Source organism: Bidens hawaiensis, unplaced genomic scaffold (assembly GCF_021521415.1).
Source record: "Bidens hawaiensis isolate Kalapana, Puna unplaced genomic scaffold, B.hawaiensis_p1.1 tig00023639_1, whole genome shotgun sequence".
Taxonomy (NCBI): domain Eukaryota; kingdom Viridiplantae; phylum Streptophyta; class Magnoliopsida; order Asterales; family Asteraceae; genus Bidens; species Bidens hawaiensis.
In genome coordinates this window covers 269,594-285,846 of record NW_027493711.1, presented here as the reverse complement: position 1 = coordinate 285,846, position 16,253 = coordinate 269,594, and the positions used below count along the sequence as shown (strand labels likewise).

At 35.1% G+C, this 16,253-nt stretch overlaps 1 protein-coding gene across 1 annotated transcript; it reads left to right on the top strand.

Moving 5' to 3' along the window:
- The first annotated feature begins 6,195 nt into the window (after positions 1–6,195).
- LOC143567811 (uncharacterized) lies at positions 6,196–11,031 on the top strand. The gene is made up of 3 exons (XM_077054122.1): positions 6,196–6,795; positions 9,043–9,153; positions 10,698–11,031. The coding sequence occupies exons 1-3, from the start codon at positions 6,196–6,198 to the stop codon at positions 10,845–10,847; spliced, it is 861 nt and encodes a 286-aa protein (XP_076910237.1). The 3' UTR covers positions 10,848–11,031.
- Positions 11,032–16,253: the final 5,222 nt, after the last annotated feature.

Sequence of the window (16,253 nt, the reverse complement as noted above, 5' to 3'; positions counted from 1 at the left end):
TGGGCCTACGGTTATACTTGTTTTTATTGTTTTGTTATCAGTGTCGACGTATTGCTATTTTTGTAATCATTTATCGCTATTCTTTAGGCTTCCGTAATTGGGATGACTTTGAAAAGCACTACTACAAGATTTCTGTATATGTACTGTAATTAACTGGTAATGGATAGTTTTCTCAATCAGAAAACAGAAAGGAACAAACATTCGCATAGATTTTATGGTCTTTGACGTTATTCATACTTTTTACGTTGTCCTTTTCATGTTTAATTTCAAATGATGCTGTTCATTGCAGTTTTTTATTTAGTACCAGAGGTGGGCCAGGTGGCAAAGCGGACTGTTCCGGTAACGGGTCAAAATGGTTTTGGAACAAATAAGTGTTTTGGCACATGTTGAAATGGATCGGGCAAATCTTTTTTGTCAACTTTTATTTACCATTACAAATATTAATGGCACCTTCTGCGTTAAGTTTTTAAACTACAGTTGGGTGATTTTTGGCTCGTTTAACGTGCTTGACCCCGCTTATTTTCTAACTAGTTTGTTATTTGACCCGTTAGACTTAAAACATAATCCGAATCGATCCATAGATGAGTACATTGATCGAAATTGCTACCATTAGTTTTGATAACAATGGAGAGGCTCTTATGTGATTTCTGTCTTGATTTCATCCCAGTTTGATTTTTAGTTTTTAGTTATCATCTTTGCTTCTGACCTGTAACTGTTTTCCTTACTACTTTTATTTTAACCTGGTTATGCAATTTTTTTTTTCTTTCCAGATTGCTAGAAATTATTAGTTTTTTATGGCCATTTTTGATGCAAGTGTTTTCATATTTAGTATTTGTATTAGCTTTCTAGGTTCGGCAAATCTGGTAATTTCTGCACCCCGTATTATTCTTGTTTAAACTCGAGTCAAACAGAATACCTTTGGGCATCCAAAATAATGATGATTTATGGTTTTAGTGTTTTACTTGTTTCTATGCTGGATGCCCTTAATTTTGAGGATATTGATTTTATAGTTTTTTTTACTTTTTCAGTTTGAGCGTGTTTACATTTAGAGGGCAGTGTCTTAATTTTATTTGAGTCTAACTCGAGTTCCTGGATAGGGGTGCCTTTGTACTTCTTTTGGTGCATCATGACAATGTACAAACATGTTAATTTAGCCATTTGTTTAAATCCTTCTTGCAGTCGTTATGTAATATTGGTATTAAATGATTTGAAATCCTTTTGATGTTCCTTGTATGCAATTTACGGGTGTACATGTATTGGTTGAGGCTCGCACCCAAGTGAAACGTTTTGATTTTAGGGAAACAGGCCGTTTTTTGGTATGGGTTTGGTTTGCGTTTTTGTTTTATTTTTATATTTGGGTTTGAACTGTTTGGGTGAAAAAATATACTCAAAATAATGGAGTTGAGGTATGAAACTTGGTCCAAAGTAATGAATCGAATTATAAATCTGACGACAAACATTCAAACAAGTTCGGTATGTATGGTTTCCAGGTGTAGTGCAGTTCAGTTGCTTGCGGTAGAGGTGGACAACAAAACCGGTTCGGTGGAACCGAACCGGAACCGAACCGGTTCCTACCCGTTTTTCGTAGGAACCGGTTCGGTTCCGTTTCAACCCGACGATCCGGGACCGGTTTGACATTTTTGGAGGTGGACCGGGTAGGAACCGGAACCGAACCGGAACCGGTTCGACCGGAACCGGTTCGGAAACGGTTCTAGCCGTTGGAGTAGTTCTAGCCGTTGGGAAAATGGCCGTTTTTTGACCGTTGGGGTCAAAAATGGCCGTTTTTTTGGCTCCCCAAACACCCCACTACTAGTATAAATAGGTATTTGGTGTAATGGGTTCATCACAACACTCAAAACGCAAACCCGAACGCAAAAAAATACAAAAAAAAACGCTATTACAACGTTCTGAGTTCTCTAATCTCTTGTTTTCTCTTCTTCTATATTCATATTTGTTGTTATGGCTGTCTCACAATCATCGGTTGGTCAAGGTTCCACCGCCGGACCAAGTTTCGTTCGTATTGTACCTCATAATCGTAATCAAGAGATTTGGTGCAATTGGGATTTGGTTGAATTGAGTGACCATTCATTGAAGGCTCGGTGCAAGTTTTGTGGGATTTATTTAAACCCACTTTCGAATTCAAATTTGAAGAAACACATCGAAAGACCGTATTGCAGGGCGTTGAAACAGAACGTCGAGTCGCAACATACGCAAATGGATAGTGAAGGCGGAATATTTACATACCAAATTGATCGAGTTCAAGATCGTATGGCGAAGTTTGTGATTCAAGAAGCTTTGCCGTTTAGCCACTTCGACAACCCTCGCTTAACCGCCATGATTCGAGATACGCTTCAACCACAATACACTCACGTAAGTCGTCATACTCTTAAACGTTATTGTTTAAAATTGTGGAAGAAGGCCAAAGAGGTACTAATTGCATATTTTGAAAATATAAATACGGGAATAAACTTAACTAGTGATGTTTGGTCGGCTCCACATGGTCTACCCGAATCTTATCTTTGTGTCACCGCTCATTGGGTAGACCCGTCATCGTGGGAAATGATGAAACGCACCATTGCTTTCAAACTCTTTGAGTATCCACATACGGGAGATAATTTGTTTGAAATTTTAGATTATGTTATAAAAACTTATAAACTAGAAAATAAAATATTTTCAATTGCATTTGATAACGCGTCGAATAATACATCGGCGGTTGATAAATTAAAATTAAAATATACGCCGATTTGCAATGGTGTATTTTTTCACTCAAGGTGTGTTGCACATATCATTAATTTAATCGTGCAAGACGGACTTGCTTCGGATGAGGTTACATCGGTTATAAACGATTTTAGAGTAATGCTACATGAAGTTTTTAAGAAAAGTAAAAAAAGACAAATGGATTATAGAAAATTTTGTAAAGATACGGGAAGAAAAGCTTTGGGAGCTAATTGGGATGTACCTCATCGATGGAATTCCACTTACATAATGTTTCAAAGTGCTTTGAAACAAAGAGAAACTTTACAAATGTTTCATTCTAGTCTTGCCGAGAATGATTTGGCAATCTCCTTTTCAAATGAGAAATGGGAAATTATCAATGACTTATCGACTTTTCTTGAAGTTTTTAAAACATCAACTACGAAACTATCGGGAACGTATTATCCGACAAGTCCCTTTGTTCTTTCGGAGTTATTTTTAATCGTTAACAATCTTAAAGAATTTGAAAATAAAAGTCCAATGTTTTCAAACATCATATTACCAATGAAGTTTAAATTAAAAAAATACTTTCTTGAATTGCCACCGATTTTTACTTGCGCCGTCGCTTTAAACCCAATGTTAAATGTTACGGGGGTTGAATGTGTGATAGACGAAATTTTTTCAGCCTTAGATATGCATGAAGTTGACCCAAACTTTTCAACAGAGGCACAAAATGATTTTAACTTGAATTTTAAATTTATGTATGACTTTTATATAAATAAATATGGGTCAAACATACACATGCCTATGCCGGAGGGGTCTTCATCAAGTTCAAGTGCTACTAGAGTACGAGACCCCATGATTAGCCTTATGAACACCGTTCGCAACGTAACGGCTAAAAAACAAAGGGGTAACACCCCTTCAAGCGAACTAGGAAGGTATAGTGCATATGATTTCTCTACCGGTTTATCCGAAGAGGAATATGGCACTTTTGATGTTTTGGCTTGGTGGAAGGTAAAGGAAACCGAGTTTCCGATTCTTGCCACCATGGCCCGTGATTTACTAACCGCCCAAGCTTCTACGGTAGCTTCGGAATCTGCTTTTTCTCTTAGTGGCAGGGTAATATCGGTGAGAAGAACAAGACTGAATTCGGAGTCGGTGGAGATGTGCATTTGCTTGAAGGATCACTTGGACTCAATCGATCGTGTTCAACACGTAACCACTCTGGAAGACGAAACACCACTTGATGTTCGAGTGCACGACGAACAAGAAGACGTTTCCACAAGTAATTCTGATGAATAAGTCGCCACTCAATAATTACGACGAACAAGAAGGCTTTTCTAGAAATAATATGTCACAACTTTATATTTATAAGTTTAATGTTTTGTTAGTTTGTTTTTGAATATTTTAAAACATGTAACCTTTTTTTTTGAACTTCTTAAAGTAAATAAAATGAATTTTATGTTAATTGTTTTTTTTATTTAACATGTTATACAAATACGAATCGTATAACACTGCTCTTGATTATAATTCAGCATTTGACTTGCGTAAGCCAAAAGACTATAATACATAGCAAACTCAACAAATGTAACACGATACAGATTTAAGTTCACCATTACACGATACAGACTAATCAATTCAAACACGCTGACACTCATAGCATTAAGTTCAATATGTTGTTTACCATTGCTCTGTGGGTGAACAACAAAAGTAGCATGAGCCTCTTCAGAAATCAGAAGAACACAAATCATCACCTACACAAGCAGCGGAAACGAAAAACGAAAAAAAAAATAATATTTTACACTGTAACCGGTTGGAACCGGTTACAGTGTAAGAACCGGTTTAGGAACCGGTCAGAACCGGTTCCACCGGTTCCGGGTCCGAGGGTTGGGGAACCGGTTCGGTTCCCTAACCGGTTCGACCATGGAACCGGTTTAAACAGTGATGTTGACTAATGGAACCGGTTCTGAACCGGTTCCGGTTCCTTTGACCAACCCGATTTGATCACCTATAGCTTGCGGTATAACCAAAATTTAGACATAATTGCCACTGCGAACTACCCTAACACCCCCACTGCACACCACCTCTATTTGAATGGCCTTGGTGAACAACCTTAACACCCCCAGTGCACACCACCTCTACTTGAATGGCTTTGGTGAATAACCTTAACATCCGCTAGTTTACCAACACTCTTTTCGGCCCCCAGTGTCACCAGCTAAACACCCATAAATCCCACCTTCCATCCTAAGAAACCAATGCCTTTCAGCTTTTGTTATGCCTAAATGAAACCGGTTAACATATTGTTTCAGTAGCAATCGCGGAAATTCTGATCTGATGAGAGTTTCTTTAAATGAGAAATAAGAAAATTGACTGCAAACACAGATGTTTGTGTGGAGTCAATTTACCATGATAACCATAATGGTTTGTAAACATAAACCTAACCGGATAGGGCATCCGTTAAATTCAAACCTTAACTGAGATGGTGGCTGAATTTAGTGGTTGTGGGCATACGTGGTGATTGAAATGCGGTGGTTGACTAGTGGCATGTGTGTATTGTTATAATAGCGATATTGTATTTTATTAATAATAAAAAAAAACCAAACAATTTACAATGAAGTGGCAGGTAAGCGGGCAACAAGCTACGTCGCAACCCCCTTTTGGATGGCAAACCCAACCCTACTAAAAACAAAGTTTTGATTCTTATGTGTGTATCCAACTATTCATTCGTGCTCCAAATTTACGTTGAATGCCTATTTTGATATTTTTCACTAAAAACGTATGTGATAAGTTAAATCCATATTATCTTGACAAAACGTAGTTTGAAAATAACTTTATGAGACATTTTGTGATCACATTTTATTGAAAAAATAGATGAATCACGAACCCTAACCCAGATAGAACTTGATGATCAAAGATGTTTTGGCTAGAGTATTAGTGTAATGCCAAGATGGTTGATCCTTCCGATTAATGATCCCTAGCAATTAGTTCAAAACTTCAAAATTCACTCATGGCTACAAGAAGAATGATATTGTTCTTAGAGCATCCCGACCAATGTTTATGAGGCGTTTTTGAGGAAGGAGAGATTGATGCGGATGAGAGGTGTTTTTGCCAAACACAAAAAAGAATAATAATAATAATAATATATAGCTATGTGAGAAGGGGGGGGGGGGTTATTTTTTGATGTAAATTTTGATTATTAAAGGCAAAAACTAAAAAAAATTTTAAAATGAATTTTAACTGTGAGAGAGACAAAGTCTGACAATACGATAAGAATACGTTTAGTAACGCCATTTTGTGTGGTGGGGTTATACACTTATAATTATTTTAAAAAACATAACCGTGTAGATTATAAGTGAGTCGGAAGAGTAACAAAATAATGTTAAATCACTTGACCAATTAATTACACCAGCCGTTGAAACAATCGCCACATCAATATTAGTTATTATTTTCATCTTCTTCAATCTTCTTTCTTTCTGCAAATTTACCTGTAATTCAACAACAATGTCAATAACATTTCAAACCCTAGTTCCTCCTTACTCTTACTCACTCACTCGCATCTCCTTCAAATTAAACCACCCCACCTGTTTCAAAAACCCCAATTTTAATCTCACAATCAACCCGCTTTACAAAACCCTAAACACCCATCACCCTTATACTTCAATAGATGCTTTCAATTCAGACGCACTAGTTGTTGACAAACAACAATACATTGATACATTCAATTTAGACGATTATCTTTCGATAGCCGAATTCTTTTGCCTCGCGTCCTCCGCGGTGCTTTCCATTGGATTCGTTATTAATTCAACTTCACAGAAACCGGTGTTGGAGTGGTTTGGGACCCGGGTTGCGGTCTGGCAGCCGGTGCTATTGGTGCTGGGGATTGTGATTGGTGTGGCGATTCGACGGAGACAGTGGAGGAGAGTTTGCTTAGGGTTTAGCAAACCGGGTTCTTCGGGGGTTAATTTGGTTGAGAGAATTGAGAAAGTGGAGGAGGATCTCCGGAGCTCGGCTACGATGATTAGGGTTTTGTCGAGGCAGCTGGAGAAACTTGGAATTCGGTTTAGGGTCACCAGGAAGTCGATGAAGGAACCCATTGCTCAGGTGTGATCCTGCACTGCCCTTTGCTCTTTCAAATTCTAGAAATGCAAGTTTTTAGTTTATTATCGGTTAGAAACTTAGAACACCATAGTTTTATAATCAAGATATTTAGAGAAGTGAGTCTGTTGAATTAAGAGTTTTAATTGAAGTGGTGATATATATAGAGATAGTCGAGCATAAATAATGCATAATTGATGATGCAAGGGATGGCTACACTAAAAAAGTATCTTATTGAGGATATATTTATGGGTTGGGAGGAACTCCATGTAATATTCAAAGAGGGTGGTCTTTACATAATTACATGAGGAATTTAGAAAGCTATGTTAAATTCAGTTTGTTACTAAGTTACCTATTAGCTCACGATGTCGAAAAATGGAAACATTTGCTTTGTGGTAATCTTAGTTATGAAAGGGTTAGAATTGTCAAACTGGAAAAGATAAAGACTTAAGTCTGGTCCTCAAAGTGAAGACATTTTGGTGTCTGGTCGCGGTAACGGTAACGGACTTAGTTTGTTCAGAGCGTCAGAGGTGTACCTTGTTTATAGTTTTAAAATGAATACATTTGTAAGAATCGTATGCTATGTCAGGGTCAATCAGTTGAAGTTTTGAGTGTGCTAACGTCTCTGATTACTTGCTTAGTTACTTGAGGATGATTGCAACTTGTAGCAGAGCCGAAACTTTGTTTTGGGGTCAAGTGATCAACCTAACTTTGTACAAGGTTTGTATGTGATAGGGATATGCAAGTAGTTGTTCTAGATGTTGATTTTAGAAATAAATTATAAGTTTAGTTCTACTTGGAACAAATAGCGACGTGAAGAAGGTGAATGGATAGAGCCAGTAGTTGTGTCAAGCAAGGCACTGATAAAGGCCAGCAAGCCTTGACTATGTTGAATTTTGATTAGGTTATTGATGTGGACAAAGATTATGCTAGTTGATTATGTATTGAAGTTTTATAAATAACTATAACTATATTATAATAGGCTCGTGTATAGCTATAGATGCTTTCTTTATATCATAAAGGGCGCGGTATTTTAAGTTTTTAACGCATATTGGTAAAGAATATTTTAAAATTTAAACTCACTGGCATTAGCTGACCTGGTGGGATGACGCTTGAGCTATCCATTTATTGAAGTACAGCAGTGGCTAGCCCTGAGTTTTGGGTTGTTAAGAGTCTTTATAATCATTTAATAGGCAAAGTAGCCTTTGTATAACAATAATAATTAACTAGGATATAGCCCGTGTAATATATGGGTGGTTAAAAAAATGCAACAAAAAAGTTGAGTTTAATAATATACACAATAACATTTAATACAACATTTAAAGTTATATTTGCTACTTTGTTAGCAATTCTATAAATGGTAATGGTATTAGTTGGCATCCTAGTTGGCTATTCTAGTTGAATGACATGTGGACGAATGGTTTTGTTTTAATAGTATAGGTAGATTATTGTCTGAGGATACTCAATGCGAGCTTGTCTGCTTGTCTCTACAGTTTCGGGAGGTATATTCTGACACTAAAAACAGATTTAATGTCACCATCAACTACATAAAAGTGGCCTATGATTGTAGTCTTAAAAGTGATGTGACTGAGATCATTTCTTGTTTTCTATTTTATGTTGTTGAAGTGAGAACATTTTCTTGGTGAAATGTATACTGGCGTTAGAGCAAGGATTATGAGTATAACTGTGTATCTTCATGTTACATATTAATGACATAAACAATATCTGAGTGTTTTGAAAGATCCTGAAGTTGCTATTCATTTACTTGTGAGCATGCTGATTCAGGTTATGCTTAATTTTAACTTGTCAAGCGAGTAAATTAACAAATTAGCTAAAATGGAAACATATCAAATGGATTGAATGTCGCCTAGAGTGTATGTTTAATGTATAAAACATCTTAAGTTAGTTTCTTAAAAAAATAGTTTAGCTCCGAAATACCCTAATTATTCATATCAAATTTAGAAGTTATGGAGAAAAAGTGTCTGTTCAACCCAGTCAGACATGACCCTCACCAAAAGTTGATTTTGAGCCGTACCTGTTTTCACAAGTAACCTAACTTGTCTGACCTGTTATTGTCAAAAGTCAATATCTATAGGATTACTAGTAAAGCTTGTTGTCATATGATCTTGTGTGCTGCAGTGCTGGTATAATATTTTACCCAAGTCTGTGTAACAAAGCCTTCTATTTGGAAGCCATAACAACAGTTTTTGAGCCTTTCTGGCAACAAATTTAAGTATTTTTTTGTGTGTGTAGACTGCAGAATTGGCAAAGAAAAATTCAGAGGCAACGCGAGCACTGGCAATGCAGGAAGACAATCTGGAGAAAGAACTTGCTGAAATTCAGAAGGTTCTTTTGGCTATGCAGGTCAGTTATTACTAAAAAGTGTCAACAGATAAGGGCATTCAAAATGTGTTTGTCAGAAATCACTTTTGTTTTTTTTCACATTATCAAAAGGTAATAAAGGGTTTTGGCTATAAGGTAACAACTCACTTTCTTAAAAGTAACATTATGACTAGTTGACTACTTTTTTATTGCCAATATGGCCATTACACCATTTGTTTTTGTTCCAGTTTGCATGCATGTTGATTTGATGACAGCTTCAAACACAAGAAAACTCCAAATTTTCAAAAGCAACCCTAAAATCTTCAAGAGTATTCATGTAAAATCAATCCTTGGAACAAATGTTAAAACATCTTGGGGTTTTATTGGGAGTATTGGGGTTACATTTTGTGTTTGAACTGGTCAGCGGTCAACAACCACGCATATTGGAATAGAATTTAAAAGTGTAACGGTAATAATAAAAAAAGTGTCAGTCAAATTGGTACCTTAAAGAAAGTAATTTGTTATTCTGTATTTTTATAGCCAAACCCCTGCTATTAGTCAGTTTAATCTTTTCCAAATAACATATTGATTTTTACTCGTGGTGTTTCTCATCTTGCCCTTAATGATTTAAAGCAAATGGTTTAGTTAATAAATTAATTTACTAGGTTCAGTACATTTTGAGTGATTCTCGAGTCTCAACCCATTTCTCCTGTTAAAAAAAATAAAATAAAATAACCTGAACACATCTACGTTTCTTCCAAGATAGCTGTGATTCGGGATCGCTTGTAAATTGTAATCACTCTGAAGGATACCTTTTCTAGTAAAGCTTTAATTCATGCTTCCTTAGTCACTTGTAATCATTAGACTTGTAGAAAAGGATTTACACCATAATGCAACTTGGTTTTCAACCTTCTGCCATTGTATGTAATAATTTTTCTTCGGAACGCACTTCCAGTTTTTATCATTATATGCAAGTAACCTTCTATAGAAGTTTACACGGTGACAGGGCAACATCATCATCATCATCATCGTACTCAGTATATCCCACCAATAGCAAAGCTATAGTAGGGTCTGAGGAGGGTAAGATGTAGACAGCCTTACCTCTACCCCATAAGGATAGAGAGGCTGCTTCCGGTGAGACCCCCGGCTCGATAGTAGTTTTGCATCAAGCCTTGGACATAAGGCACATAACACTCAATCATCGGGACACCGGCTGATCGGTGCATGTACCCTTGTCTTTCGGCTATCAACGCCACTACATGATGCCTGATTAACCGTCCGTCACTTTTAACGTTATTTTCACGAGATTAGTAAAATAACGTCAAAATTAGTGCAATTTCACTTTTGCCCACCCGAGGGTTCACACATATATACATCATATGTGCGCACCGCAAGCAGGGCTAGGTGACAGGGCAACATCAAATTAGTGCAATTTCACTTGATGTTGAGGTGACAGGGCAACATCAAGCTAGAAAAAAAAAGAATAATCTTTTGTTACATACAACAAGATTGATATCAATTTTGGTGTAATTAACCTATCTGTAGAAAAGATTTTTGACCGTCATTCTTGAGATGTTGACATGCAGGATCAACAACAAAAGCAACTTGAGCTCATCCTTGCCATCGCCAAAAGTGGGAAACTGTTGGACAACAAACCAGTACCCGGTCCAGATCAGAAGAAAAGTCAAACTACTAACTCAGCTGCAGGAGTAAGTAACTCAGATGGAACCTGGTGAAACTCCGAACACTTGCTTTGCAATTTGAAGCCATGTATTGCTCTTTTTGCTGCTTAAAAATGAAATGGGGATGCTTGATTTTGTATATTCTGACTGATTTTGGAGGAGTCGATCATGATCACACTCTAGCTTAAGGGTATTATTAAAATCCGGAGAAAGTAAAGGATATGACTTTGATACCCTCTCCCTTTTGTTAAAAGAGGTACAATTTTTCAAAGAAGTATTTATACTTTTGTCGTGGATATTTAGCACAAGAGTTGTTTGAGATGTATCTCATTGAGATTGTTAGGTTTAGCACTTCTTGTTTGGTTATCAACACTTAATTGATTGGCATGTGGTTTGGCAAAAAGTATGCAAGTGTACTTACATTTTTATAGGTCGTTAGAATGGGGGATTCAACAACGTTATTGCGTCTTTGAAGAAATTAAGGATCATGAGATGAGTTGGTATGTGCTCAAGATCTGGTTTTAGCACACTCACTCTATGCGCCTTTCTTAGTTTGATGGTTTGAGTCATCAGATTTTTGAAAAGATTAAGACGGTTTATGTGATTGAAGAATTTTATATATCTATGATTAATTCTACTTAGATATGCCTTACTAGGACAACCAAATAATATTAAAAAAATTATACATATACTTGGAAGAAGGGGTGCTTCTCTCAAGTACCATCGGGTACCTTAAAACTCTATATTTGATGACGTCATTTTTTTCAAGTAACTGTTTTTTTTCGAACAACCATATTATTAATGAAAAAAAAATCTAGCCTGGCGAGACACTATACTACAACACAACACCCAAATACAAGACAACAAATACATCACGTTTCAAAACAAAAAAGAGCACCAATTTTCTCAATCCCACGCATCACGTTTTCTCCTATTCTTCACCCAAAGATAGCTTAACCTTTTGATATCCTCCTTGATCATATTAACCGAAGCCCGTTTATTATTATATAGCCTCATTTTCTGCTTTCCAAAGACACCAACATACCGTAAGGATAACCGCATGCGTTGCTTCGCTTTTTATCGTCACTTTACCACTAGTATGAAGATTCTTAAGAAGATCCCGGACTTTAAAGGCATACACCGGATTAGTACCACACAAACTACTTATAAATTGCCAAATTATAGAGGCAATATAGCAAAATGAGTAGATGCTCCGCCGATTCTTTTTCACCTTCACACAATGGACACTATTTTATTTCATCAACCGAGGAGTTTCTCTTGAATAAAGCATTCGTGGTTGCTATTCTCCCCATTTCATTTCTGCCCTCCAATTGAAAAGATCCACTTTTGAGGGTGTACCCATTTATTCCACCAATCCAATATGAAATTAGTAGCGACTGAAGCCAAATTCCTACCACCTTGCCGGACCAATTTCGCAGTGAACGTCCCATCTTTTTCTAGCTCCCTCACCCACCTGTCCGTCCTTCGTTACATACAAAACTGTACCCGGTAAGAGCATTAAACAGTCCCAAAGTTCTTGAACTTCTATCGGTGTACATGGTTCCTGCACCCACATCAATTGATGAATCATCTACCGTTTCGTCTCTAATCAAGCATCTTTTAAAGCATTTGAATAAAGCTGGGAATTAATCGCATGGCGGATTATCCCCAACCCACTTATCGAGCCAAAAAAGAATTTACTTTCCATTTCACACCACACCCCTTTAATTGATCATTTATTTTCTATCAAAAGTGCATTTTCAACCTTTGAAATATTTTCTTTCATTATAATTTACACCTTCTATGACTTTTCTCCAACTTTGTTCGGTTTCGTCTTGAACTGCCACTACCATCTTTTAAGTAACTAAATTATTTTTTTATTTTAATTAAAAATAATTTATAAAGGTAACATAGGTGTTAAATTTTATTGAAAAATTCATTTTCTTTTAACATTAGTTAATTCTTGTTATTTTAATTAAAAAAATAAATTATAAAGTTAAAATGGATGTTAATATTACAATAGGTGTTAAATGTTTTTATTTTTATTTTTCATTTTTCTTTTAACTTTATGAAGTGATATTTTTTTAATTGAAAAATAAAATATAAAATTAAAATAGGTGTTAATATATCATATTTTTTTTCACTTCATCCCCTCATCGCCATCATATCACCCCCATCCTGCCGGAGAACACGTTCCGATAACCACCACATCATCGAAAATTGGAAAATCACATGTTAGTGGCGGCTCGTTCTATATTCGTGATATGCATAAAAATAATCGAACAACGTGATACCTGTGACGGGTACCCGCCAGTCCTACCCACATGGGTGGCGACAGTGTTCCCTTGGCTATTGTAGTACCCAAATAGGAGTATATGAGGTGCTCATCCTCCTTATGATGAATGTAACAAAAGATTGTAGCTTCCCGAATATCCTGGAATATTACGCTTACATTACTTCATATTCAAAATAAAATATTTTAAATTAGTGACTCTTCCATAAAAAAAAAGAATAAACATAGATAAATCTATGATGGATACAAAAGAAACATAATAATGAACTTGTAGTGTTCATGAATATTAGACATATACATGTTTCTTAAATGGAAAGGTTATAATTTAAATCCTCACATTTTCATTTACACACGGTAACAAAAGACAAAATGTTGGCAATATTTTAAACGACCAATTTGTATGGGTGGACGTCTCACTCAATTTTGTATAATAAAATCCAAACTTTTAAATTTTAAGTACTTTAGGTAACCATAAAAATGCTATTGGAATGAAATTTGTGTCAGGACTGGTTGTCGAGTTGTCTACCATCTTGAAGTTGAAACCTGAGGAACACCCTCGAACGGTGATCTAAACTACGATATGCAAATGAACCTTTAGAAGGTGACTTGAGGCCAAAGTCCAGGAAACCTCCAAACAGGGTCATTAACAAGCAATGCTAGTACATAAATGTGAATACATTGCACATACGCACTTTCTTATATTTATGATTTGGAGTAAATCTTGTATTATTTCGATTACTTCGTGTTTGGATCACCAACTTCATCAAACAACCTCATATGCATTCCTCTTTTTCCAATGAGTCTGTTGTACTAAAGCTGAATTGATTGAGGATTTGTGATTTAGTTTTTAGATAGCTAATTCATATAAATCTATGAGAAGATGATTTGCGAGTTCAATTCAAATATTTCATGGATTTCTTCTTAAAAATGTTTAAAATATTGGTATATTTGATTTTTATTTTTTTTTAAACTTCTTATCATTTAAAATCGTTCAATGATAATGCATGTTGATATAAGAAGTTGTGTACTACATGACTTTAAGTCATGTTAAATGAAAGTAAATTTGACAACCCGCTATATATTGTGTACATAGTTGCCATCACGTATCGTATCTTATGACTATAGATATGAATTTATTCTGTCTTCACTTATTCACCTATAAAAATAATTATTTTCGTGATATTTTAAATGATAAGAAAAAATAAAATTATTAAATAAATTTACTCGTTTCTCATAAATCTTAAAGATAAAATTCCTTAACTTCAAGAATTTCAAATAAAAGAAATTTACTATCGTCCTTCAAACATTCATCAATGAATCATCATTACTAAAATCCAACTAAACCCCTAAGAATATCAAAAACCAAATTAAAAGTATTATGTCGCAATGAATTTACCATTTTCTTTAAACATTAATAATTTCATTGATGATAATAATCATTGCTAAAGTCCAAACTATAAATAGCTAAAAGCCCTAAAAGATATCATAAGACAAATTAAAAATATCTAATCACCTTATTCATACGAGAGAAGAATAGAACTGTGTAATATTTTATTAATAAAAGTATTAAATTACTGAGAAAAATCCCAAAATAGTGAGAGAAAAACTTTATTTGGTCCAAAATTTGTAACAAAAGTGATAGTTAAGATTAAGTCAAGGTGATAGTTAAGATTAATAGTGGCCAATGATCATACTATTAAGAAAAATTCTCAAAATAAGCATTTATGAAAGCAAATTTCTAGTTTAAGGTACCATTTGTAAAAAAATTTCAGAAATATGAGTTATAAACTAGTCGTGACGAGTAGTTTGTAGAAACCAATTAGAACTTGCCACATGTCCTTAAACTAACCGTAACGAGCACATTCACTAATCATTTACTCGTCACGACTAAATAAGTTTCATGTCTGGTTTTAATACTCGTTACGATTAGCTTAAGGACACGCGACAAGTTTTAATTGGTTTTACAAACTACTCGTCACAACTAGTTTATAATACTTATTCATGAATTCTTTTTACAAATGATACATAAACTAGAATTTTGTTTCATAAATGCTTATTTTAAGAATTTTTCCTACTATTAATATTATTAGAATCCAATTTTTCTAAAATAAAATAAAAACTTGAACCAACAAAAAAGTATTGAGTTTGAAAACTTAAAGGGAGTAATAGAGACACAAAACAACCTTGAAGGGCTTAATACATTGCCGTCAAGTGCTGATTAATCCTCCATCACGAAACCCACAAATAAATCAATCAAACACCCTCTTCCTTTCACATAATTACTATTATTATTATTATTATTATTAGGTCAATCAAATCAAATCAATTGAATTGAATTGAATTCAAATCAACTTCTGTACGTTCACTCAACAACTCTTGGTCAATTGTATAGAATTCGAGCTGCAACTAATCAATAAGCAATGGGTGTTCCGGCGTTTTATCGGTGGCTGGCTGACCGATACCCTCGATCGATATCAGACGTCGTGGAGGAAGAAGTATTTAACGGGGCTCAATTGCTCAAACTCAACCCTAATCATATCGAATTTGATAATTTCTACTTGGATATGAATGGAATTATTCACCCCTGCTTTCACCCTCAAGGAAAGGTATGTATGTAGTTCTTGATTTTGTCTAGAAATTTAGGGTTTTAAGGTTTGATTGGGTAAGATTTGATGTGGGTTGGTGTAATCTAATCTTGCAATTCAAATCCCAGTTAGATAAATGTGATGTTTTTGATAAAGTTTGATGCTTTCGGTACAAAGGATATTAATGGAATAGTGATTTTAATTTTTTATTTTTAAATGCTAACTATTTTGTAGTGTCTAGGGTTATAGTAAAAGTTCAATGTAGAATATGTTAACTGACAAGATGGTTTTTTGATCTTTGCATCTTCTGTTTCATGCAAAAATCTTTATATTCATAATCGTGTTCTATGTCATTATTAAAGTTTTAAATATATATGGTGTTGTTCGACTTAATTTAACTTTGAATTACTCATGGAACTTGCACTTCTTGTAATGCAGCCGCCTCCTGCTACATATGATGAAGTATTTAAATTAATATTTGACTACATCGACCATCTTTTTTCGCTGGTTCGACCAAGAAAAATTCTTTATTTGGCAATAGGTAAAGCCTTCAACTTTTCCTCTTTTAAGTCATTTTTTCAA